Source organism: Hippopotamus amphibius, chromosome 16 (assembly GCF_030028045.1).
Source record: "Hippopotamus amphibius kiboko isolate mHipAmp2 chromosome 16, mHipAmp2.hap2, whole genome shotgun sequence".
NCBI lineage: Eukaryota > Metazoa > Chordata > Mammalia > Artiodactyla > Hippopotamidae > Hippopotamus > Hippopotamus amphibius.
In genome coordinates, this window is record NC_080201.1 from 2,662,141 (window position 1) to 2,688,677 (window position 26,537).

Sequence of the window (26,537 nt, forward strand, 5' to 3'; positions counted from 1 at the left end):
TCTTGAACAGCCATGGAGTTTATCACATTAACTTGTGGTTTAAAAAAAAAAGCTGATTGCTTAAGGAGCTTATCTATATTTATAATTCAAGCATTGCCACAATTAATACCATCAAAATTGCAAGAAATCCAATAGAGTACTGTAGATGTCTCCAAAACAGAATATTAAAGACATACGTGTTTCTTCTTAGAGTTCGTTGCATGCCTCTCTCTGATGCCCATTTCATGCCAGTCCTATAGAGTTGTCCTCATTCATGTTGCTATGCAATTGGTTTGCCTATACAGTGTATTGGTCAGTTGAGGCTGGTGTATGCTGCAGTAACAAACAATCCAAGTCTCATTGACTTAGTCTTGACCAACCCCAGCTGGGTGTCACTCAGGACCCTGAGTTTTCAAAGGCTGCCTCTTCTGTCACCTTGGCAGGGCAAGAGAGGGAGATTCTGCCTTGGGAATTAAGTGTCTAAGTGACACATGTCACTTCTGTTCACAACTCATTGGCCTGAGCTGATCATATGGCCCCAACACACCCCAGGGACAGGAAGTTCAGTCTTCCCTGTGCCCAGGCATATGGGTGAGCTGACTTTTGTTTAGTAGCCTCATGTCTGCCACACATGTCCTACCTCTCCAGGCAGCTGGTGACTCTGTCTTATTTCCTGCAGCCCCAGTGCCTTGCAGGGTACCTTTGGGCATAATAGGTGCATAAGAAGTGTTTATTGAATGAACATATGACTTTTCCAAGACTTTTCTCCCTAATAAATAAGGGAAAATATAATGCATGCATACTCTATGCCAAGATGTTCTGCCCCTGACATTTCATTTAGTCCTCTTTTGGGGTAGGTACTCTTAGTAATCACCATTTTACAGGTGAGGAAACTTATGTCTAGAGATCTTAAGTGACTAACCCCAAATTTTCAGCTACAAGTGAGGGAATTGGGATCTCAACCTGTTCCTTTGCTGCCTCTCTGAGAATAGAGTTAGGGTCTTGGAAATTAGAGGCAACTTAAAAAGTTAAAATACAAACTTCTATATAAATAAAAATAGCCTATATGGAAACATAATTTATATAATTTCATAACTATATATACACAGTAGTGTATACGTGAAGGCATGACTTCTGAACACATGACTCAATGTCTGTGAAATTTTAGCTTTTTATACCACCAACTTGCAAGCCTAATTAACCTTGTGGGGTAAAAGGATTCATTATCAGAGCCTGCAAAAAGCGGACTGCTCCCTGGGAGGCGCAGACAGGGCTTCGATTGTTGGACAGGGCGGGGAGGAGGCTATTTGTTTCTCACAGAATTTGCAGACTGTGGGATGGGTGTTCAGGGCCCCATGGAGACTTGGAATCACCATCCTGCCTCAAAGTGACCACCGGAGTCACGGTGACAGTAAGCGAGGCAGACCCCACGGGGCCTGTAAAGGACTGAACGAAGCAGAGCGTCTCCCCAGGGGGGGAAGGGGAATCTTCTAGCTTCTCAGGAGCCAGCCTTTGTTATTAGAATTACTTATTTAGCATTTTAGGAGTGTGTGTGTGTGTGTGTGTGTGTGTGTGTGTGTGTGTGTGTGTGTGTGAGATAGCGATGCAAGGAGAAGTCAGGGAGCAGAAAATAGACTGTGGCATTTAACGTCTGTAGGGTCTCACAGGAGAGGAATCCCGGCGTGGAGAAGCAATCCAGGCCGGCTTCCCGGAGTAGCGGGCCTCTGAGGACAAGAAGAGGAGATGGGTGTGTTAGAATTGGCAGTGGGCTCCGACGGGCCAGGGGGCGTTCATCTGGTAGCCCCCCAGCGCCCAGCAAACGCCCATCGGAGCAAGCGCTCACGGCTAGCCCCCCGGGAGAACAAGCCCTCAGGTCCACGCACACCTCTCTCCACGCCGCCCGGCGGAGCCGCAAGCGCATGCGCGCCGCGGTACCTTCCCACCAGGCCTCCGGGGCGACGCCACCGGCCCTCCCCCCCCCTCCAGACCAGTGCGCAGGCGCGGGGAGAGGCGCGCGCCGGTGACGTCAGTTCGTGCCGGACTCCGCTGGGGGAGGTGTCGCGTCGCGCGCTGAAGGCGTCGCCATGGAGCCGAGGGCGGGTGAGGGGCTGCCGGAGAGACGCGCGGGGAGGCGGCGGGGGTACCTGAGGGACGGCGGGGAGGCGGCGGGGGCACCGGGGAGACGGCGGGGAGGCGGCGGGGGCACCTGAGGGGCGGCGGGGAGGCGGCGGGGGCACCTGAGGGGCGGCGGGGAGGCGGCGGGGGCACCTGAGGGGCGGCGGGGAGGCGGCGGGGGCACCGGGGAGACGGCGGGGAGGCGGCGGGGGCACCTGACGGACGGGCGGGGAGGCGGCGGGGGCACCTGAGGGGCGGCGGGGAGGCGGCGGGGAGCGTGGAGGGCCGGGCGGCGTCTCCGAGGGGTCCGAGCGGGGTTGGGGCCGCACGTGCGGCGGGCGGGAGGAGAGGAAGGGAGCGACCTGTGGGCGCGTGGTAGTGGCCGTGCGCCCCCGTGAGCGCTGTCTCCCGTGTCATCGCCGCTTTGCAGCAGGGGAGACGGAGGCTCACGGCTGCTGGCAGGGGCGGGTCTGGAAGCCAACTAAGCCTCAGCGCTGGGGCGCCGCCTCAGGGACCTCTTAGCTGCCCCAGGCCCCGGGGAGGCTCGCCCCTGGGCTTCGGTGATTGATGGCAGGATTGCCTGGCACAGATGTCGCTAAGGCTGTTGGTGCCCCAGGGTCTGTGAAAGCCGGGTTCGACAGGCGTGAAAAAATCCACGCCTGCGTTGCTGCCGGGCAGCGTGGAAACAGCACGGTGAAGGTGGGAGGGTAACAAAGACCTTTGGAGACGCCAGGACGGAGCTCAGGGCTAGAGGTGGAAGGAAGAGCGAGACCCAGGCTGACCTGACGGGCAGTTACAGAGCAGGGTTCATGCGTTTCTCACATTAATATATGTCACCTTTTATTATTCCTAATTATTTCCCATGTTTTGGTAACTTTCCAAGGGCAGGGACCTGCCCTTTTATTCTCTCCCTCCCCTTGCAATTAGCCCATTACTTTCTAAATGGGAGTCACTCAGATGTTTGTGATTAATTGACTGCGGAGCAAGGGCCACAGTTCCTACATTTCTTGTGTCCCACTCAGTGTCCTGCACAGTGTGGGGGATGTTGCTGGACCTCTGGGTTGTTACGGGTAGCCTTATAATAGTTGTGTCTGTGTCATGGTTTCTGTTTGAACAAACAAAGAGTGAGGGTGCTCTGGGTTCGTCAAGGAGGGAGTTTCCTAAAGAAAGGACGTCTGTCTGTGACTGAGCACTCAGAGAATGCTTTGTGGGGGAGGTGGTGTCTCAGCGAGTCCTGAGAGGACGGGTAGAGAAGAGGTACAAAGGCCTGAAAAAGACAGGTGTGTGGGGCCAGGGACCGACATGTTTGGGCCACTTTTTGAATTTGAGGTGAGGGTGACGAGAGATTAGGCTGAAGTGGCCAGCGGGGCTTTGCAGCTTATTCCACACCCTGTGCCAGGGATCCTCAGGGCACTGGAGCAGTATGGAGGGGAGACTTCCTGGAGGTGGTACTGAAGCTGGGCCTTAAAGAATTGAGGGTTTGCCTGAGGGACGGGGCGTAGAACACTTTCCAGCAGAGACCAGCAAAGACAGAGCTCCCAGCAGCAAAGAAGCAGAGTGCTAGAAACTGCCTGCATGGCCCTACCCAGGCCAGCAGCAGTATGGTTTTGTCCTGCATCTTTGCAGATGCATGTTCCCTAAATACACTTGAATCTGCATTCTTGATTTCTGAACCACAGCTAGGGTTAAGAGGCACCGGCAGTGTTTGCACTGGGCTTCGGGAAGCTCTGGGGTCTGTCTGTGAAAGGCCAGGTATGGGTGCAGTTCCAAGGGGATCTATGTCTAGCCTGAGAGCGTAAGCTGTGGAAACTTTTGACCCTGGCCCATAACACCTTAAAAGTACGTGTAGAGGTTTAACAAATTGATTTAAAATGGGTGATGGCTGTAAAGGCATACATCAGTAACAAGGTTGGAAACCACCTATTACCCATCAGTCTTGAGTCAAGTTTGACCTGCCCCTATCGTGGAATATTATGCAACTACAGAGAAGGATGAGGGTGCTTTTTATATGCCATATGGGCCAATCTGCAAGATAATAAGTAAACAGCAGCAGAGTTCAAAGCAGTATATGTAGCTGCATGTATAGGGCATCCTCTTAGGGAAAGAGGATGAGAGTGAGAATGGAGTGTCTCCTGTGAGAAGCCTGAGATGCCTGGGGAAGATTTCAGTAGAAGAAATGGGTGCACTGATTGCCTTGGGGGAAGGGACCTGGTACTCGACATAAAGTGAGAAGAGAGGCTCTTCGTTATAGATGCCCTTGTATGTTTTAAGACTCCATTTACAAAAAAATAAGCCTTTAAAATGTAATTTATTCACATGATTCAAAGCCACGCAATTCATAAATGTTTCTGGTGAGAAGCTGGCTGCCAGCCCCATCCCACTGCCCAGGTTGGCGACTCCCAGCTCTCTCTGGCCTTGGGGCTGCTCTCATGTCACTTTTGAGCAGCCTCCACTCATGTAGGGGAGACGGAGGACCTGAGAGGTTGAACCTGCCCTCTTTCCTGCCCGGGTGATGAGAGGGGCCACATCACACCAAAGTGATTTGAAACAAACTTCTGTGTGAGTGCAGGGATATCCTTTCGGACGAAGAAAAACAAAAATTCAGTGAATATCTTTAAATGTGTTTGTATAAATGTGCTGATTTTATTTTTTCCTGCTTTTATTGTTTTCTGTTCCAAGAGGAGCACATGGTTAATGCAGATATTCTTAGGACTTTCCCAATGAAATCATTAAGGAATATTTATTGCCTAAAAATTCATTTCCACAGTGAGATCTAGAATAAAAATTCTCTCAATGAAGGGGATTGTCGTTGGTAACCCAAAATAGTAGCCGGCTTACAAATCACTTAGGTCTAAGGCAAGTGAACAGGACTTACAGCAGGAGTGAAATAATCATAGCTGTCTCAAGACCGATAGACTGAGAGTGAGATTACAGAGCCTTGACTAGGCAGATCTGGTATCTCCAAGTGAGGACTTAGGAATGCTTGAGTCCATGGCTTGGGTTGTGTTTGTTCTCCTGCTACTACAGGGTCATAGAACTAGCTTAATTAAACACTCAGGTCACAATTAAACAAACACTTGGGCTGCACTTGAATTCACACTGTGTTTGGACTATAGCAATTTGAGGTGTAAAACGTATCACTGACCCTGGGTTTTTGATGTAGGGATCAGAAGCCCTAGGTTCTGTCTGGCGTGGCAGAGCTGAGGGTGCAGCGGGAGCAGGCGGGCCCTGGGCCCTGGGACTGCTGTGCTGTGGGGTTCTTGTCTGTGTGTTTATCTGTCACACCCTTTATTGCCATAGGTGTTTCCAAACAGGACATTCGTGAGCAGATTTGGGACTACATGGAGTCACAAAATTTAGCTGATTTTCCCCGTCCTGTTCATCACAGGATTCCCAACTTCAAGGTATGGAAGCGCTCCTGGAGCTCTCATGAGGAAAGCAGGATAGGCCTAAATGGGTAACAGCAGCAATACAGTTACCATCCTGCTGCACGGTGGATTTGAACAGTGAGTGGTGTGAAATCAGAACCAGCTGGCCAGGGCCTTTCTGTGCCCTGAGATGTCCTTCATCATGTTACTTAACGTTCACTCTCAAGCACCTCTTATCATTTTGTGCAGGGTTGGTGGGTGGGTCGCATCTTGCCATGAGGGGCGCTGAGGCTGCTACTCCCCATTTGGTACAGAGTAAAATATGTCTCCTGGCTGGAAGCAGTCGACGGACGTGGGGCCTCTTCACACAGTTGGCTCCTAAGGAGTGATGCGCTCTGAGAGGGAGCCCCAGCCAGCGAGGCTGGCTTCTCAGCCCTTTCTACCCTGGCTGCTTCCTTAGACATTTCTCGGGTGACCCCAGACCTGATCTCAGAATCGACCCCTGCACCTGTCTGAGGGAGAGGCTGGAGCATCAGGCTGGCCCAGGGTGTGGCCTCTTGGTAATGCGCGCTTAATTTAAAAACAGGGTGCTTCTCGGGCCGCTGAGCATTTCCCACGTTTGCAGGCGTTCCAAATGGCCAGAACCGTTAAAGTCAACCCTGACGCTCCCCAGAAAAATGCCCGCTTCTTCGTCCTCGACGTAAGTGCACCTCTGTCTGTCTGCCTAACCAGGGCTCTTATCTGGCTTGCCAAAACATGAAAGACCTGGAGGTTTTTGCCAGAACGCAGGAAGTTAAAGTGGACCCTGATAAACCGCTGGAAGGCGTCCAGCTGCTGGCGCTACAGGTAACCGCGTTCCCTGGGCCAGAGCCCTGGCCGCTAACCAACCCAACTTCCCTGGTGGCGGCAGCTGCACACAGGCCCGCATGTGGAAGGGTGGCACTTCTGACTCCCTCCAATGCAGAATGTGTCCTGGGAGTTGTTTTTTCCAGGGCAGTCCAGAACTCTTTCATTGTTTGTCAGTCAGAAGTCCTGAATGTGTCTGAACTCAAAGAGAAAAGACTTTGAAACCGTGACCTTGAGGCATCCCAATTCTGATGTACCTCTCCGGAAGAGAATGATTACAATATGTGTATTTTGTCTCCTACATTTGTAATGCTAGAATTCTTTGAAACTTGAAAACCCATGAGTAAGAAATCTGATAAATGAGTCCCCAAAATATATGAATTAGAACAGTATTTTTTAACTTAGGTATAATAGACCCCTTTTGAATACGAAGAATTCCCGGAGGGTTGCTTTAATTTATTATAATTTAATTTAATAAGTATAAACATAAAACTCGGCATGAATTTTAATGCTCACAGCTCTTATGTGACTGTGAAACCAAAATAAACATGTAAATTAAATATAAACAAAACTATAAAAGCGGTAACATTCAGGTAGCAGCACTCATTTAATGGAATGGCTGATGCTGCTTTGCTGAGACAAGACACCGTTGACAGTGTGAGTGTGGTACTGCCTGCGGCAGCCAAGGGTCTGTGGGAATCTGCCGTTTGTCACGGCCTCGGGCGGCGACTCAGCTTCCCTACAGCTCCTGACAAGCCTCTGTCTGTGGGTGCCTTTCATCCTGTGTGGGCAGGTGTGTGCCCCCGCAGGCAGGGGTGGTGACGCATAGGCCGCAGGTCACCCCTGGGGGCACAGCTTCCCAGGCCCGACCCCAGAACCTGTTTATGGTAAGCGCCCTGATGGAGCTCTGAGATCCCCGGGCCTGAGCACCCTGACAGTAAGTTAGCTCCCCTGAGGAGCTCTGAAGACTCTGTTGCCAATGTCCAGTTCTGAGGCAGGCTCGAGTGGGTCTGGACCTTGATGAGTCTCGGAGCTCCCCAGGGGACTAGTGTACAGCCAGGGGGCGAGCAGGGTAGTGTGCAGTACACCGGGACCTGGACATTGCAAACAAAGTCACCCGCCTCTGTCACACTCAAAAGGAAAGTAGCACGGACTTGTCACTTCTGTTGAAATACTCTTTTGGGGGTTGAAAACCTTTATTTAAGTAAGCCAAACTGTGATTTTCTAGGTTTTTTATTGGCCCCAGGCTTCATCTGCATAAAAAGTAAAATATGGTATTTTTTACATGAAGGAGTTTGTAAATTTTGTGGTTGCCTTGTGGCCCACCCACGTATAATCTGTAGCGATGTCCTTGGGCCGTGGTTCTCAAACTGTCCTGCGCGTCAGGATTACCAGGTGGGCTTGTTAAAGCAGGTTGCTGGGCCCCACGCCAGAGCTTCTGGTCATTTCTAACAGGTGTCCAGGGGCTGCTGATGTTGCTGGCCACTTTGAAAACCCCTGTTCTGGGCCTCAGTATAAACATTTGAGAACTAAAAAGAAGAAAACGGCTATTGACACAGGTCACTATGAAATATTGATTGTAAAGAGTCCTCATCTCTCTGACTGTAATTATTGAGCAGCAACCTACATATAAGTGCCCAACAGGGTGGTGTTTTAATGTGGCTGTGCAATGCCAGCTTCAGGTTAAAGCATCATTGTGCCTGGATGGCGCTTAGTGCTGAGAGCAGAAGGCACAGGAAGGCTATGGTTGAAGCTCTCATGAGAACAGACTTCATCTGGACTTGCATTGTCATTTTCACCTGTAACGAGTTTGAATGGCAAGTAGAGTAGAATCAGCGAGTTTTACAAACCCCCTGCCCCTTCATTCTGAGGCGGGGTAATGTAACCGCCCTGAGTAAAAGTGCCCCCTTGAATTACTCAGTTGTGTTTGGAAAACAACTTATCTCCTTGACACACACCCCAAAATGCAGGTAATAGTAACTTGCTTCCATTCCTGAAATGTTAAAAAGATAAACAGGAAAGTTCTCATGTTAAATTTTATAATTTATTGACTGTCTTTTCTTTTAAAAGAGCAAAAAAACGTTGTTGGTTCCAACACCACGACTGAGAACAGGGTTGTTTAATAAGATCACACCACCCCCCGGGGCAACTAAAGACATCTTGAGAAAATGTGCCACCTCGCAGGTAAGTTTAAGAAGCGACACCAGCCGCAGGGAAGGACCATTCTCAGCCATGATGTCTGGTGAGTTAGAGCAGTGTAAATGCACCTCCAGGTTGAAATCTGTGTTCAGCAGAGCCAAGCAAAGAGCCATGTTAGGTGTTCAGCAGTCTTGTCGTCACAAGAGCCAAGCAGAAAAACTGCCCGTAACTCGGTTTTCTTTTGCACCAAGTTTACAAATTGTAAATTCCCCACTAAAAAAGAAAAGGAAATGCCAATTTTCTGGTACTCTGGTGCCCTCTAGTGTTAACTTTTGATGCCTTTCAGTGTCCTGTAGCATTTTCTCAGATGCCACCAGAGCAAATGGGGACACGGGAGAATTTCCAAAATATGTTCAGTTGGAAATTCCCTCACCAAGTGCTAAAGTAATAATGGCTTTAGTAATTTGGCAACATGATTTTCTTGACTGCCTCACAAGGCCGTAAAACCAGTGTGTAAATATTGCATTAGGGTGCCTTGTAATGGAATTTGTCTAGTATTTTATAGGCAAAGAAATAGAATTTTGTGACTTTTCAGAATTCTAGAGTTGACCCCCAGATCATTTGATTCCTAATCTGTTGGGAAAAAGAGCTAGGGCATCAAGATATTCCTTTTTAAAGGGGATTATTTCCACTTAAGTCTAGTGTATAAAAAGTGAATGCTTTATTGTTATTTATTGATAACCTGTCTTATTGCAAAAATAGAATTTGATGTAGCATACAAAACTACATATAATAAAGTAAGATAATAAAATATGTGTAGAAAAAAGAACAAAGGGAAAATAAATGTAGAAAGAAAAGAGATAACCCTGGTTCTGGTCAGTGTTCAAAATGCCCGCCACGTGATCCCCTGCAGTTGGTGGACGTGGCCACAGACCTGAGCTCACACTTCTGAGAGCTGGCGGGGAGTGTGATTGGTTGTAAGTCACAAGTTCCGGTCAGTAAAAGCAGCCCTTTGCATCGTTCTGAGGTCCAGGTCAGACGTGGCCATGGTGCTGGGAAGTGGTCTGTGTCGCCCTGAACAGCATCCCACTCCCCTCTGGAAGGGGACCGACACTCGGCTAGTTGCTAGGAGTCCCTGTGAAGTGGCAGCACTGGCTGGTCTCCCACAAGCACACCTGAAAGTATGGCCCAGCCAGAGGAAAGCCAGACTGGCTCTCACAACCCAACTTGAATACAGATTGAACAGTGTTTGGGCTCTTCTATGTCATGAGATACTGGATGGAAATCAGGGGTCCAGCGTCATGAACCTCAAAAAGATTTTTGTTTTCTTTGTGGTAGAGGAAAAATGGCAGAGTAGAGGGAGACTCTTAAAGCCACGTCTAACGCAAATACAAATTTAGTGTGGTTATTATGTAGGGGTTGCCAAAGCTTAGTGGTGAAATGCTGCCACCACGCGTATCACTTTAGGAGATTGTGATGTAGCCTTACTTCTTGGCAGATAAGCCTCTGAGTTTGTCTCTCAGCCCCCTGCCTCTGTCATGCCCCAGCCACCTGTGTCTGCCGTCGTGTCTTTGACTCAGGAGTGTTCTGGTAACCACCCCAGGGGGCAGACAGAAAGCTCTGTTAACTGCCTCACAAGTCCCTCTGCCCGTCCGGTGACTCCTGGTTGAATAGTATGGAACTTTGGAGAGTCAGGGAGACTCCTGGTTACTCACGCTCTGGTCAGACTGAGCAGGTGAGGCTGACCCCTGAGAGAAGAGGGGGCCTGACAGACAGGTTACAACACAGGAAACCCCACACAGATGTCTGCTCCCCAAGACTGCCAGGCACCAGGCTCACAGGCCGTGGGCAAGGGATGCCTGCCTGCATGGCTGCTGTGAGCCTACGGAAAGATAGGCTTTCCGCGGTGGGGGCACTGCGGGCTGGTGACGCGAATCACGGTCCTGAGTCTGTGGTGACGTGTCACATGCTTGTCAACAGGGCCCGTACCACATCCTGCAACCTCTGCTGCCGGGTACGGGGCCCTGCAGCGCCTGCCTCTAGTGTCCTAGATTGCCCTGGCGCGTCGTGACCACCACAGCCTCCCTGTGCTTTACACACAGGCCTCCTCAGTTAGTGCAAGTGGGTCTGCTTTGGGTGCTTTTTGGTTGGATAATTAATATGCGAGGAGTGATCAGCTGTTCACGCAGAGAGCGGCCTCCAGTGTTTCACTGTGAAACACCTGTGTCGCACATGCTTAATGGCCATGTCTTATGTGTTAGATGCTTCACCTGCACTGTCATTTCATTCCAACGTGTCGGATGAGGCAGGGCTGGTGTGCGTGTCTCAGGAGGAAGAGACTGAATGAAGCTCAGAGAGTTTCCTCCTGCTGAGGCCACAGAGGAGAGGGATCTGGACCCAGGTCCTTGTGATTACTGAGCCTGTATTCTAATCACTGTGCTCTCCTGCCTCTTGGGGGAAAATGATTTCCTGAATACTGTGAAATGAATACCCAGATCATTGTGCTGTCAGTTCCTCCTGACGTCTTGCCTGGGGAAGAATTGTGGGGAACCGTCTTAAAATGGTTCTGATCCATGGTTTTCTGAGCTGCTGCTTCTGCATTGCTGGGTGTTTGCTGTGGGGTGGCGCGTGTGCTTGCTTCCCGCGGGAGGTTGTTCAGACCCTGAGTGTGTCTCCCCATACGTTATGAGGCGGGGCGGCCTCTGCCGGGGAGCTCTCAGGCCACGTGTCTGTCCGCAGGGTGTGAGGAACTACAGCACTCCCGTGGGCTTGGATTCCAGGGTCCTTGTGGACTTAGTTGTGGTGGGATCCGTGGCTGTTTCTGAAAAAGGTAAGATTAAGAACAGAAACTCTCAGATGTGACCACTTACCCTGCAGCCTGCTGCTCCCCCAGCGCTCCAGTCGCCTTTCAGACATTGACGGTGAGTAATTTCAGCTTTCTGGACACATGCCTGGCCTCCAAAACCACTGCATCTATCACTCATTTTGAAGAATTAACTCAGTCCCTCCCACTCTCAGCCCCATTCAACACCTTTACAGCATTTTCACTTTTCTTAACAGGAAAAATAAAGTGAGATAATCTCTCTTCAGGTGGTGAAAGATTTCCCCTCTGTTCTTAAGTTAACTGGAACTGGAGCTGGGTGTATTTGCAGTGTGTCAGTAAATAGTTGGTTTTGGAGAGCCTCCAGTACATGGAGAGACTGTAGGCTCTGAACCTGTTTTTTGCTGTGGAGCAGCAGCCTCCTGGACAGCACGGGCGTCCTCAGCCTGCCTGTGGGGCCTGTGAGCAGGGACGGGTAGGTCAGCACGCCAGCCTCTGCGCTGGGGTAGAGCCACACCCGGGACTCGTTCTGGAATTCGCTGGGGCCTCTTCTTCTCTGCTCCGCTCCACCCCAGGCCCAGCGGGTGCTGTTGGGAATGAGCTGCTGATTCTGCGGTGGGACCAGCACATCGCAGACCTGCACGTGTGCGGTGTGATCGGGGCCTCCGTCCCCACGAGGAAAACCTCTCCCTTCCCATCAAGAGAATGTCCTGAGGTGCTCCTCCCCAAACCTCCTTTGGAAGTCAATTGGCCAAAGCCAAGTTCTTCTTTCAATCGAGGTTCCCAGTAAACAGTTGGTGAGAAGGGCTCTAAATAATTCGTTCCAGACCATGAGCATCCTGTTTTCAGTGTTGGCCTTTAAAATCATCTCTTAAATTTACTCTTTCCCCAGCTTCTGCTCTGAGCTGCTGTGTGGGATGCTTAGGAGTGAGATGTTACAGTTCTTGACTCCTTGTTTTCCATGTATTCCCGGTTCCAGATGCTTTACCTGTGTCTTCAGGGCCAGGTACACATGAGCACGCATGTGTCCACTGCGTGCCAGGAGCCAGGCTGGCACTGAATGGGCTCTGCTCTGGGTCTGTAGTGGGTGGGAGGAGCAGACATGAGAGCTGAACCTACCATACGACGTGCTCAGTGCTGGAAACAGAAGCCGGGGTGGACATAGGTGGGCTCAGAGGAGGGACTTGCCAGCCTGGAGCAGGGTGACCTCAGAAGAGACCTCAGGGCTGGCTTCTGCGTGCCAGGTGTTTTCAGAGCAGGTGGAGCAGGACAGGGAGAGGGAGCGGCATGGTCAAGTAGCACGGCCCTCTGATGGCTGGGGCTGCCTTTTCAGAGCCCCGAGGCCAGATGATAGGATTTGGGCCGTGCTCTTTTGGCAGTGGGAAATTAGCAAAGATAGCTTCTTTTAAAAGGTCACCAGGAGTTTTCTTTTTTAGCTCAGAATGTATGAAAAAAAACCCAATGGTTTGTTAATGCCACTGTTTAGATACCCCCCTGATTAAAACAACAAAATCACCCTGCATGGGTTTAAAAAAATGTGGACAGCACAGAAAGCACGGCCTGGCCACTTTCCCTCTCCTGTCCCCTGATGCCCACATACTATCAGCTTATGTGCTGTGAGACACAGGCATCTCGCGTAGTCTGTGTGGACTGCATGTCCGCCCTGATTCTTTTTCTGCACTGACGATGGTCGCACCCTGCTGCTGCTGCTGCTGGTGTGTCTCCAAGGGCTCTGCCCGTCAGCGCAGAGGTCGGCCTCCTTCTGTTCATCAGCCCTGACGGATACACGGTTAACTTATCTCCAGTGTTGGTTTCGGTTTTTCTCTTGCAAATATGCTAGAATGAGGTGTAGTCTTATTGTATGGTCTAGAGGTGCCTTTGAGGACTATCTGTGGGATGATTCCTAAGAAAGGAATTGCTGGACCAAAGGGTTTTTAAGTCCTGATATGGATGTTGCCCAATTACCCACCAGAAAGGGTGCCCACCTCACATCCCCACACCGTCTGCCTGCCTCTCTCCATGTTACCCTGTTAATAACTAGAATTATCCCACCTCAGTTGTTGTGTCTGCCTGTTTCTCTCTCTCTGGACTGTTCATACCTTTTGCTCTTCTGCTGTCAGATTGTCTTCATCTTGCTTCTTTGCATGCACCGTTGAAGGCTTTTCATTGTAAAAGTAGCACAGTTGGGTCTGAATCTTAGAAGGATGCTTGAGTGATGGTGGTTACATGCTTGGTGATGCTGCTGATGTTACGTAGACGTCAGAGCTCCTGGCCGGCCTGGACATCCTAACGAGAGGAGTAACTGGACCCGGCTGGGAGCTAGCAATGTGCTAATGTCCACTGTCTTGCGTTCTTTTCTCCTGCTTAGCTTGTCCTTTAGCCTCAGATAACAAATCCTTTTCTTGTGCTGCATGTATGAAATTGCAAAATAGCACTCGTGCTGCTTAAACCGCCTCCTTCTGAGCTGTGGGGCTTTGCTGGGTGATTCCTTAGTGCTTGTACAAGGCAAGGCTGTGCCGTCTCACATCCATATCCCTGATTTAGAGTTTCTGCTTTCCCTGCACGATGAAAAAGATTTGCCTTTAGTAGGAATTTGTTCTTAGTGTTTTTAAAAACTACTCTTTCATTACTTTTAAATGTAAGCATAAAACTCACATAAATGTAAGCTCTGTTTCCTTTGTAAAGGAGAGGTCTCTGTGTTGAAAAGGTTCAGAGTTCAGTTCCCTCTGTGTTAACCACTGTCCCCATTCATTGTGGCTCTTCCTCTTTAACTCCTCTAACCCTGTGATGAGGAGTGTACTCCTGCACGATTCCCCAGACACCACAGGTGTTGGTTCTCTGTGTCGCCCCTTAGGCTGGAGAATTGGGAAGGGAGAAGGCTATGCCGACCTTGAATACGCCATGATGGTGTCCATGGGAGCGGTCAGCCCGGCGACGCCAGTGGTCACCATCGTCCACGACTGCCAGGTGCTTCCTGGGAAGAGGCCCCGCAGAGCCGCTGCTGTGCACTGAGGCCTCGGGGGGGGCAGGGCAGGGTCTCCGCCTTCACTCCACGCCGTGTCGGTGTGGCGTTGCTCAGCCTTGTCTACGATGGGTTTGGGGGACATCGTGCTTCCACCGAGCGGTGCAGCGAACACGGCCGGGGCTGTATCCCCGTCAGCTGCCTCCCCTGCCTCTGTTTGCCCAGGTTGTCGACATACCTGAAACACTCCTTGAGGATCACGACCTCACTGTGGATTATATTCTCACTCCAACTCGCGTCATCACCACAGGGTGTGAGCGCCCCAAGCCAGCAGGAATCGCGTGGTCCAAGGTGGGTCCCCTGGCATGCAGCAAGGCCTGCACCGGCCCGTGCTTTCCAGGCACCTCCTCTTTCCCTGCCTTCTCTGTCTGGCGTGGCGGCTGTCCCCAGGCCTGCGTGGCTGTGTGTTAGAGTCACCTGTGAGTTGTGAACGTTTCGGTTTCTGAATCAGTCTCCAGATGTGGGCCGGAGGACCTACTTTGTAAACCCACTGGTTCTGACAAGCTGGCAGGGTTCAAGGTCTCTACACGACACCAGTTATAGGTGGCGGGAAGTGACCCACTCCACTAGGAGGGCTGATGCCTTGAATCTACTTGCCAGCTGGTTTTCATTTCTGAGAGCTGTCTTCTGCCGGCCCAGCTGTGCGTGGTCCTAATCATCAGACCCAGATTTTCTTACTGCCATCCGCATCTCCAAGCAGAGCTAAATTGGGTAGCACGTATTGCAAACTGGTCTGCAGTAGGAGTTTGACCCCAGAAGCCAGCCTGGGGGTTGTAATGCCATCTGCTGGTAAACAGCCAGAGTTACTGAGAAAACTGGAGAAGTTGTGCTCTGTTTGGATTGAAACTCTTGGTCAAATTAGCATGTTTGTCCATGTTTCACATTCCTTAAAACTGAGTCATCCAGAGCTGGAAGGCCGCCTTGCTATGGGCGTGGGCTTCCACAGCGTCCACCTTTGAGGAGGAGCCTGTGCTCTCACCCTGCCCAGAGGGCTTCCCCACAGCTGCCTGTGCTCCTGCTGGGATGGCCCCTGATGAGAGCAGAGGGGAGCACATGAGACCCCGAGGTGGGGTGTGGCACCCTCCACGTGCACCCTAAGCACCAGAGAGAAGGCTGTGGCATCCTTAATGGCTATGAAAATGTCCCTTGGGACATTTAGAACTTAGAACATTTAGAATTCCCTGGAATTCGGGCCCACAGCCCCCCTTTGAATGGTGGCTGACACACAAGCCATGGGAGCATGGTGGCTGTGCTCAGAGGTGAGCACAAGGTCTGGGGAGGATGTACCAGAGGGGCGGCCACAGTGAGGCCACAGGTGCCCCAGGGCCAGCACTTCATAGCTGAGGGCCAGCTTCAGCACAGGCTAGGGGGATTCTGGGGGCCTCTCCAGGGAGAGAGAGATGGTTGCCTTGGAGAATAGCCATGGTTACATTCTGCAGATTTTAACAAGAAAGATATAAAAATAGCAACAAATTAGTTTATCAGTTGTGTTAGATGACTATAACACCTCTTAGACGAAAGAAAACAGAATTCAACCGCAGCTTCCTGAGGCGTCTCAGCCACACTGATGCCTGCCTGTCAGGACCTCGGCGTATTCTCCCTCTTCCTGAAGGATGCTCATCCTTAACGAGGCCTTGGCGAGAATCCCCAGCTTGCAAAAGGCCATTTCTCATCTTGGGTCCTGTGTTCTCAGTTCTACCATCAGCTGGTCATCCCTCTGCACGGGTCCTGTGAAGGCGAGGAGAGGACGCTCTCCAGCCCCTGGGCTTCCTGTCTTGGCCTTGCTATGTGTGCAGCCAGAGTGTGTTTGTTGACGTTGGGGAGAACGTCTTAATGCACTGATGTGGGGGGTGGAGGGCACTGTTGCAGGCCGGCTCTTTGTTTGACACATAAGGGTGAAGCCTTGCATGATGCTCCACATGGATGCATTGTCACTGCAGGGACCAGAGTCCAGGAATTTGCCTCTTGTCTGTTTCACTGGAATATCTGGAATCCCGTTTTTCTTCTAAACACTGTAGCCCTCTCAGATGAACGGTTGTGAAATGAGTACAAAATGTGGTGCTTTTTTTTTTAACTCATTCTTAATACAAAAAGATTGTGCAGCATTTGATTCCCCAGCCTTTGCTCCAGCTTCTCAAGAAATGTGAGTGCCGCCCCAGCTGACAGACCAGTCTGCTATGGACTCTGTTTCCAGCTCGTGTTACTTCGGACTCAGGGTGTCCTCGACCCGCATTCTAAGTCTTGCAAGAGACTAACGTGATATTGTGGAAGTTGTAGTTTGCATTAGAAGTGCTTTGGTGTTTCTAACTCTGCCAGCAGCTGCTCTAGCACAGCCTGGCATCCTAGAACAAGGCCATCCCTCCCAGGCTTCTTATCTTCTGGTCAAGTGGAGTGGGGACCAGAAAGAAAAGCAACTTACCCCAAATTGTAACCCCAGTGTGTGGCGGAGAGAGGTTAGAGCTGAGTGTCTTCTTCTTGGGTTGGCAGCAGAGGCCTCGAGAGTCAGATTTCTGATTGTATTGGACTTTGCTTGCATTTCTAGGGGGACAGGTTTTTAATTTAATCTCTAAAGGGAACATATATTTATAAATGACTGACATCTGCGTGCTTCAGCAAAAAGTGATTGTAGCATACAAAGAAAATCAGTTTTGCTTTATACTAGCTTTTTAAATGATATTAGTTACAGAAGGGCATAATTTTTTTTTAGGTTTGATTAACAAGCAAAATCTTTCATTTCACATGGCAAACTGACAAAGCCTAACAAATGTTCCTAATTGCCAGCCAGGAAAAATAGCACCACTGTGGGTCCTGCGTGGGTGTCCAGTCCGTCCACTTGGCTCTCAGAGGCCTGTCGGCTGTGGGGCCTCCATCAACCCACGCCATCCCACGAGGAGCACAGAGGTGGCAAATGTCAAAACGAGTCATTTTTATGTAAAAGCCTCACATTTCTGCATTTCCGTTTCCAGAGATCCCTTGGTGTGTGCCAGCGTGGCGGTGCTGTGGACTCAGTTCGCAGTGCGTGCTGGAAGGCTTTCCTTATCCTGCAGCTGATTGCAGTCTGTACCTGTGCCAGCTGGGGATCGGGTAGCTCCTGGGGACGTGCACAGAAGGGTGTGTTTGCTTCACACACATTTTAGAATGGATTCTGCTGCCTAAGTGTGGAGCCTCACCCCTCCGGTCAGGCTCCCTGAGAATATGAACCTCTGCCCAAGGCAGCCCTGTGGGTCTACTGGGCAGAAACCCACGGGAGTTTCAGCACTTCAGGGGCGGTCACCCAGGCGAGAAGCCCCACAGTGGGTCCAGTGGACGCGTGGTGTTTACCAGGAGGTGTGGCCAGTGGCTCCCGCTGCTAGTGCTTGGACAGGGGTCGTGTTTAGCTCTTCCATACAAGGACATAGTCACACTTTTTCTCTGATTGTAATTACAGGTTTAAATTTGGTCATCCTTTCTAAATGCTAGATCCAGTAACTTAAGAAATCCTTAAGAATCTAATTATGACCAGTTTAAATTTGTTCCTAAATACTTTGGAAGAATGCAAGAATCTGAACTCCTTAAGAAGGCATACCAGGGACGTGGGAGGGAGTTGGGATGGCTGGAGCTGGATTGTCTTTGGGATTCTTTGGGACCCGGAGCCTCAGAGGACTGGTCTGTGAGTTTAACCACCTTCGGATGAATCAGTTCAGAAGGTGGCAGGGGTCACGTGGAAAAAGTTTCCCTTTGCTCAGGAAGAGTGGCCCTCTCTCGTGGGTGTTTCTGTGGCACAGACGTAGTTTCTCTTTGTTTTCTCTTTGCATCTCAACAATGGGAAGCGTGAGGAGGGGTTTTTCCTTTGTGCTTAGAGTGTGCCCTGTTCTGAAGACCAAGTGGTCGGCTTCCGCCTGCCTGCAGGGCTGCTGACTCGGCTGTGCCAGGGCCAAGGGCAGCATCTGGCTGGGGGGCCCCTGGCCCCTGGAGAGGCCGTGCTGCCGTGGGGAGCGGTGTCTGCGTGGCGCTGGGTGGGAGAACCAGGGCAGGCTGATGAGCGCTAGGGGCCCTTAGGTTTGTGAGAAGGTACTTGCTGTTTGTGGGCGTTTGTGTTCCTTTAAATCTTATTCTAATCCGTTGATTCTCAACCTGGGGCCTGTGTGCCTCTTGCACTTTGGAGGTCCATGAACAGATGCTGGGAAATTGTACGCAGAATTGTCAGGGAGCCCTTCTTGGGAGGGAACCCCAGCTTCTCTCCAGGGTCCCCGACACCCTACCAAGGCTAAGAACTATTGCCTTAAGTTATATATGATTCTGAATATACTGAGAACACTGGTACTAGTTGAACTATTAATTTTTTTTTTAAAATTATACCTGTCCACCTTGTGTGCTGATCTGTGTTCTGACATACCCACGTCTGTGGGAAGCCTGTGTTTGGACCATTGCTTGCCCCTTGGTGACTGACTTTTTTTTTTTTTTTTTTTTTTTGGCCACACTGTGCGTCTTTGCAGGATCTTAGCTCCCCGACCAGGGATTGAACCCATGCCCTCGGCAGTGAAATCACAGAGGCCTAACCACTGGACTGCCAGGGAATTCCCTTGGTGACTGATCATTTACATGCTTTGTGCCCCAAACAGAAGACAGAAAGGCATCTCTAAAGAATGAGTTGTTAAAAAGAACTAGCATATCTTTCTGTTTCTTTTTGGCCTCGTGATTCCTTAAGAGACGTGAGACCAGTTTTGCCCCAGGCCAAGCCCCCAGTGCACCTGCCCCACCGGCTGAAGCAGTGGGTGTCCTGTTCAGGCTCCACCTCAAGTACGAGGGCTCTCCTGTCGCCTCCATTGCTGTGAGTGCTCAGGAAATATGTGTTGATCCATTTGACCAAAAAGCCAAAAGTATCCTTTGTGTAAAAGTCGTTCTTGCTGAGATATCACATTGTGTGTGGGATTCATTATTTTGTAGCCTGATGACCTATTGCTAGAAAGAGTTCTCAGTGTAGCGTTCTGTTTCAGATTCCCCTTATTTGTGCTTTTTCCATGAGCCTGGATGGGTTTGGCCCTTAAGGGGTGGGGGGGGGGGTGGAGGGGGTTAGGCGGAGGAGGAGACCCTCGCCGCCCCGTTAAAGACCTCATTCATCCCACCCAAAGGCATAGGTCAGAGGAGGGGATGGGTAAGGAGGCAGAGACCGCCCCATTATCCTGGGGGGTCCCAGGGCGGTTGCCGTTTGTGACCCTGTAACCCTCATACCAGTGATCTTAGTTCTTCCCCTTATGCATAGGAGGCCTCAGTTGTCTGACTTCTGGGCCCCCAGGAAAATGGAGAAAGCCGTCCAGTTCCTGCCAGCTGCCCCAGATGCAGAGTGGCAGATAGAGACAGCTGGCCTGAGCATGCGGAGTCTTCCACAAGCATGTGTGGCAGAGGCCCCTGCGTGACTCTGATTTCTCCTCCCTCGTGACCAAGTCATGGTCCCTTTTGGACACTCCAGGAATACCAGGAACTGCTTTACTTTTTCAGATCAGCTCTGAGATGTTGGGGAGAATGCCAGTCCTCAGAAGCCTGCGCTGCCGAGAGGAGCAGGCGGGGAAGGACGTCACGCTGTGGGATGAGCACCGGACCCTTCTGGGTGCCCAGGCTGCCCTGAGCACCGGCAGAAGCCCGCGGGACCCGCCCCCACTGGAATCGGGCTCCATGAAGGGGGAGGATGTGCCTTCCAACACTGCTTACGTTGGGAACCTCCCCCGGGACGCCCGGGTGAGTGAGCTGAAGCGAGCCCTCAGTGCGCTGGGCGTGGCACCCCTGCGGCTCACCTGGCAGGGGCCACAGCACAGGGCCTTCCTCTACTACCGGGACCCGGCCGAGGCCCGGCAGGCCGTGTCCTACTTGCAGGGCTTCCACCTGGGTGCCAACACGGTGAGGGTGGCGCTGGCCGGGCAGCAGAGGGCCAGTGACCTGGCAGGCAGCCACACTGGAGAGCTGCACCCTGACCATCCAGCAGCCATCGCTGACCTGTGATGACATCCCATCCTGGTCCCCAGCGAACTTCAGAGCCCAGCACAGTGGATGTGGTGGAGCCTTGGCTGCATGAGCTGCTTTGAGTTCAGTCGTTTTCGGGTAGTCAGAGCTTCAGTTGCTGCCCGGTATCCCCTGAGGAGCAGGGAGGTCAGCCCCCAGTACACTTCCCATCTTCTAAAGGCAGAAAGTTCCATGTTCAGGCTTTGGTTTATCCTGGTGCTTCAGCCTACTGGATGTCACAGCCCTGCTGGTTTCTTGGTTTAGGGGACTGAGTTGGCAATAAACAAGTAGGAGTAAATGCTGACAGCAGTTTAGGGGAGTCTGTGTGCTGAACTTGAGAGGCATGGGGGATTAAGAGAAGGTGGATGGAGGACGCTGCCAGGAGAGGCCTTGGCAGGGACCGGATGTAGAGGCACAGTGGGGCAGAACTGGAAGACGCCCTTGTGTTCCTGGCTCCTTGGCCTGGCACTGCGGGAGGGAAAAGGTGCATTCAACTCGCGGGGACCAGGAGGTTCAGTCCCCTGGGTGCAGACTGTCACGTCTCAGTCCTGATGTCGGAGATGGAGTCCAGTAAGATCTGGACCCTCTGTCCCCTCCTTACCTTCCAGCCGGGCGCTTCCCTCTGGGTGAACACTCTCTGCTTTTGACCAGCTGTCCCTGCACAGCAGGGAGCTCTGTCTCTAGGAGATCCTGGCTTTGGAAAATGTCATCCCAGCCTATGTCACAGATGAGGCCAAACAGATGCTCACACATTCGTTTGCCCACTGCTGTATGTTTTCTGATTCTTTTCTTCCATTTCTCGGTTCCTAAAAATCAAGCTGGATTTTAGCTGAACTGTGCTTTCTAAACAGAAGTAGTTTTGCAGTTGATCCTGGTTGAAAAGTCAAGATAAACGTTTAAGTGGAGATTTGGGGGTTTTTTCCAAATGTATATGCCCTGGATTTTTTTATTTTTTCACCAGAGGGCCTTAGTGAGCATGTTTTAAACCCGTTATTATGCCTCAAGGAGCAGGCCTTGCCCGCACTCAGTTCTCAAGGCACTCAGTTTCACTTTGAAAAAGCATCTTCTCGTTGGTTTTACAATGAAAGTGCCGTGGAGACATTGGAAAGAGAATTGATCCTTAGATTTGCTCGTTAAATGCAGACTCTTTCCACATTGTCATGAACAAAACCAGGGCATAGAATATCTTAACACAGGCCAGGCCAGGCCATATAGGGCCCCTGGGCTCACTCTTTGCGTGCACGAACCATCCAGCCCTGTCCCTCGGCGGGTTTCGTTTTGTCACTTGTGTTTGGCTTGGTCGTCCCAGGCCGACTGACTGCCCGCTCCAGAGTAGCGACCTGATACCTGAACTCCTCACTCCAGTTGGTTTCCCCTTTTTTCTAGAACACATTCTTGTTTAGTTTTCATTCGTGTGTTTACTGTTGATTTGCCACATTGGAGGAGCTCTCCAGGAGGATAGGAAATGAGCCTGTCCCTGCCTTTACTCCCCGAGTCCCCGCCGTGTCCCAGTCCCACCGTGAGAACCACCTGCTGATACACCGCAGCTCAGAAGAAATGCAATGTGAAGGGATCCATCAGAGCTGATCAGGGGAGGCCGGGGCCAGGTCTCACCCCTGGAGGCCAGGTGTCCGGTGAGCCTGGCGCCAGCACTGTGGACTGAGTTGTGCTCACCAGGGGTGACCCCTCCGGGTTGAGCCAGGTTGCTGGGTTTTCTGTCACTTTCAGCCAGAATAATCCAGATGTATTGATATACAGATAATCTGAATGCATTCATCGTTTTTACATTTGTGGACAGTAGGTTAGTATGAGGGAAACTAGGACGAAGGGCCTGAAATATAAGCCCCCCAGATGTATCACCTGCGCACCCCTTCTCAATTCCCCTTGGGCAGCCCCGGAGCTATACTTCTCAGCGCCACCAGGGAGGGCACTCAGGGACCCAGCTTTTCGTTCCCAAAGTTTGTGAGTATTTGTCAACATCATAATTATATGATTCACATAATGGGAGAAAGTAATGGAAAATGAGCGCTTGATAAGTTGCTGAGACTGTATGAACCCCTTTTAAGTGGATCTGTCATGATTCATGGGTCCCATCCTGTGTTTTCCTGGTGGTGCAGCTTTGCCTGCGGATGCGAGGAGACTCCTGCCAAACATGCAGTGACACCATCTCCAGAAACTCACTTGCACTGCTGCATGGCGAGCGCTAGGCCCTGGGGCTGCACTGTGTCTGCTGACGGTTCCTGTGCTGCAGACAAGTCGTGGAGCCTCTCCGGGCATTAGCATCCTCATCTTTACAAAGAGAGGGTTGAGCGTGTTGGTTTCTAAGGCCTGACCAGTTCTAATGTTCTGTTTCTTTTGAGGCTCACTGCTCACCATCATGTAGATCATGTAGATTGTTTTCTGTGTATAAAAGTAAACATCCATTCTGGAAATTTGGGGATATTAGATGCACAAAGTGTGTCACCCCTCACCCCAACACGTAAGCAGCCTTGACACTGCCTCTTATTTACTTCCAGTCTTTCCTCTGTGCAGTTTTAAAGCATAGCTAGGATTAACAACACAGGCTTCAGAATCACACAGGTTTGGCCAAGAGCTTCAGTATTGCTGCTGCCTGGTACCTCCTGTCTGAACTTCCACCTGCTCATCTGTGAATGGGCAGGGCCTCCTCTAGATTTCTTGTTTTGAAGGGTGAATAAAACAGCTTGGATTTCTAAGCCATACCACACGTAAAAATGAATTCCAGGCTAATGAAATATCTAAACATAAAAATAAACGTAAAGGGAGCTTCCTCCACAAGAGGGCAGAGAGCAGGATCAGACAGTATCAGCAGTATTTCGTCTTGTGGAACTGAAAACCACAGCCACAGAAAGGTAGAGAAAATAAAAAAGCAGAGGACTTCGTACCAGATGAAGGGACAGGATAAAACCCCAGAAAAACAACTAAATGAGATAGGCACCCTTACAGAAAAAGAATTCAGAATAATGATGGTGAAGATGACCCAGGACTTTGAAAAAAGACTGGATGCAAAGATCGAAAAGTTTACCAAAGACCTAGAAGAAAATTAAAGAGCAAACAGAGATGCAACACAGTAACGGAAATGAAAAATACACTAGAAGGAACCAATAGCAGATTAACAGAGGCAGAAGGGCGAATGAGTGACCTGGAAGACAGAATGGTGAAAATCACTGATGCAGAAAAGAATAAGGAAAAAAGAATGAAAAGAACTGAAGACAGCCTAAGAGACCTCTGGGACAATGTTAAATGTGCCAACATTTGCATTATAGGGATCCCAGAAGGAGAAGAGAAAGGACCCGAGAAAATATTGGAAGATATTATAGTTGAAAACTTCCCTAACATGGGAAAGGAAACAGCTACCCACGTCCAGGAAGCGCAGAGAGTCCCAGGCAAGAGAAACCCAAGGAGAAACACGCCAAGACTTATAGTAGTCAAATGGACAAAAATTAAAGACAGAGAAATGTTATTAAAAGCAACGGGGGAAAAACAACAAATAACATATGAGGGAACTCCCGTAAGGCTGACAGCTGATTTCTTGGCAGAAACTCTGCAAGCCAGAAGGGAGTGGCACAATATATTTAAAGTGATGAAAGGGAAGAACCTACAACCAAGAATACTCTACCCAGCAAGGATCTCATTCAGATTCGAGGAAGAAATCAAAAGCTTTACAGACAAGCAACAACTAAGAGAATTCAACACCACCAAACCAGCCCTACAACAAATGCTAAAGGAACTTCTCTAAGCAGGAAACATAAGAGAAGCAAAGGACCTACAAAAACAAAACAATTAAGAAAATGGTAATAGGAACATACATATCAAGAATTACCTTGAATGTAAATGGACTAAATGCACCAACCAAAAGACACAGACTGACTGAATGGATACAAAAACAAGATCCATATATATGCTGTCTACGAGAGACACACTTCAGACCTAGGGACACATACAGACTGAAAGTGAGGGGATGGAAAAAGATATTCCATGCAAGTGGAAATCAAAAGAAAGCTGAAGTAGCAATAGTCACATCAGATAAAATAGACTTTAAAATAAAAAATATTACAAGAGACAAGAAAGGACATTACATAAAGATTGAAGGATCCATCCAAGAAGAGGAGATAACAATTACAAATATATATGCACCTAATATAGGAGCACCTCAATACATAAGGCAAATGCTAGCAACTATGAAGGAGGAAATGCAAGGCAGAAATAGAGACACAGATGGAGAGAACAAACACATGGACACCAAGTGGGGAAAGCAGGGAGGGTTGGGGGGGAATGAAATGGGAGATTGGGATACCAAATTGTGCACTCGAAATATATGCTGTTTATTGTCTGTTAACTGTATCTCAATAAAAGTTCTTAAAAAAAAAAAAGTATGTACATCAGTACAAACTAAAACTACAATGAGAAAAAATAAACGTAAAGGAATTTGGAGATAATAGAAGAGAATGTTTTCTGATGTTGGGTTAGGGAAGAGTGGGCAAGACCCTGAATTTAAGGAGGAACTTATTCTTTTGTCCCCCCCTTGGAATGTCAGGTTTTGATGGGTACAGAATCCAAACGAGCCCTCCAGGATGAGCTGTATGTAGGATGCTTCTCCAAGCAACAGCGTTAACCAGCGTGTTCTATGCATCTTAATTTCTATGTGTTTTCTAAAATTTGTCACTATGCATGGATGATTTTATTTAGTATTACTTAAATCACTTGGGGGATGTTAGGATAAATATGCTTTACAATACGTGTCTCCTGCTTCTAAAATCAGCCTCTGGACGCTCAGGGCAGCGCTTAGTGGCCCCTCAATACATGCAGGTGAACGTGTCCATCCTAGTTCTCAGAGTCTGGCTGCCCAGTGCAGACAGGGGTGTGTTCCGTATTCCCTGTGGGCCAGGCCCCAGCACTCATTGTCTCAATGCTGTGAAGCAACAGACAGTGTTCTCCCCACTTTTGCAAATGAGAAGCCTGAGTCCAGTTAGGGAGAAGTGATTCCCCCACCCGGTCCCACGGCCAGTTTTGGCAGCGCTGAACCTGATGGAGATAATCGCTTCAGGTCTCTGCTTGCTTCTGCCCCGCTTCTCACGCCTGGGCCCCCTGGGCTGGAGGCTCCCTGAGGCCAGGGCTGCACATCCAGTGGACGAGAGCTCAGCCTTGTGGTAAGAATGTATTACCTGCACCAGGGAATGGGTGACTGTTACAAATGAAAACAGCTGCTCTCAGAAGGCACGACAGGCTTGTTCCAGACCCAGGCAGAGATAGAGCGGGTGCCTGGACCCTGGCCTCTGCCCCAAGAGCCCCACCGGCTTCCCTGCATTACTGTTGGCCCTCCACACCCTCGGGTTCCGCACCAACTGTGGGTTCAACAAACTGAGTTTTGAGTCCTGGATGTGGAACCCATGGACATGGAGGGCTGACTGTATTACACAGTTTTATATAAGGGACTTGAGCATCAGTGGATTTTGGTATCTACAGAGGCTCCTGGAAACAGTCCCCCACAGATACCAAGGGATGACTGCTTCCTCTGCCAGCAGAGGAGCAGGGATAGCGCTGTTCATACCCCACCCTCCCCAACCCAGCTGGCAGCCCCTAAGCTGCCAGAGGGCAGGGGAGCCAGCCCTCCTAGACTCTTAGGGAAGGGATTCTGTAGGTCTGCCCTCCCATTGTCCTTCGGCCATCATTTGGCCTCCCTTTTCCCATCCAGGGGTGCACACAAACCTCTCCCCAGACACCGCATAAGGAGGAAGAAACATGACACAAGACTGCAACTAGGAAAGGCCAGGAATAAAACCACCTAAGCAGAGAGAGCCCGTGTAGCTAAAATGACAAAAGAGCTTACATTTGGTGAAGAGATATATTGGAGAGAAGATAAAATGTCAGATGAGAGCAACTTTAAAAAAGAAACCATAGTCAGGTCCAGGGCTGGTGAACTTGGGGCAAATCCAGCTCTCCATCCACACCCACAGCAGACATCACTAAGCGCTACCCTGGCCAAGCCTGAGAAACCTTTGCACTGGACCTTAAGGAACCAGGGCCAGGTGATCTTATGAGATAATGACACTTTCTGCGTTTTTCCAAAGGAGCAAAACTGAGCATCCTTCCCTTCACCTCTTTTTTTCCTGGGGAGCATTGCCACATGTTACCATCTGCCCTCCCCCACAGGTGCCCAGGAATCACCTGGCTTGCAGAGGACTTCCAAAACTTCAGTTCTGCGTCTCAGCAGAAATAACTGAATGGGGATTGCTAAACTCACTTTCCCATA

At 50.1% G+C, this 26,537-nt stretch overlaps 1 protein-coding gene across 8 annotated transcripts; it reads left to right on the top strand.

Annotated features, from left to right (window-relative positions):
* The first annotated feature begins 1,983 nt into the window (after positions 1 to 1,983).
* On the top strand, positions 1,984 to 24,710 carry MTHFSD (methenyltetrahydrofolate synthetase domain containing). 8 transcript variants are annotated; one of them, XM_057711267.1, is made up of 10 exons: positions 1,984 to 2,079; positions 5,395 to 5,498; positions 6,049 to 6,162; positions 8,379 to 8,492; positions 11,187 to 11,277; positions 14,123 to 14,235; positions 14,456 to 14,581; positions 18,978 to 19,100; positions 19,769 to 20,005; positions 22,384 to 24,710. In XM_057711267.1, the coding sequence occupies exons 1-10, from the start codon at positions 2,064 to 2,066 to the stop codon at positions 22,471 to 22,473; spliced, it is 1,128 nt and encodes a 375-aa protein (XP_057567250.1). In that variant the 5' UTR covers positions 1,984 to 2,063; the 3' UTR covers positions 22,474 to 24,710. The 8 variants fall into 8 exon arrangements, with proteins under 8 accessions (XP_057567250.1, XP_057567243.1, XP_057567245.1 ...); XM_057711260.1 differs by lacking the exon at positions 22,384 to 24,710 and having other exon boundaries at positions 19,769 to 20,565; XM_057711262.1 differs by lacking the exon at positions 22,384 to 24,710 and having other exon boundaries at positions 6,088 to 6,162; positions 19,769 to 20,565.
* The last annotated feature ends 1,827 nt before the right edge of the window (positions 24,711 to 26,537 follow it).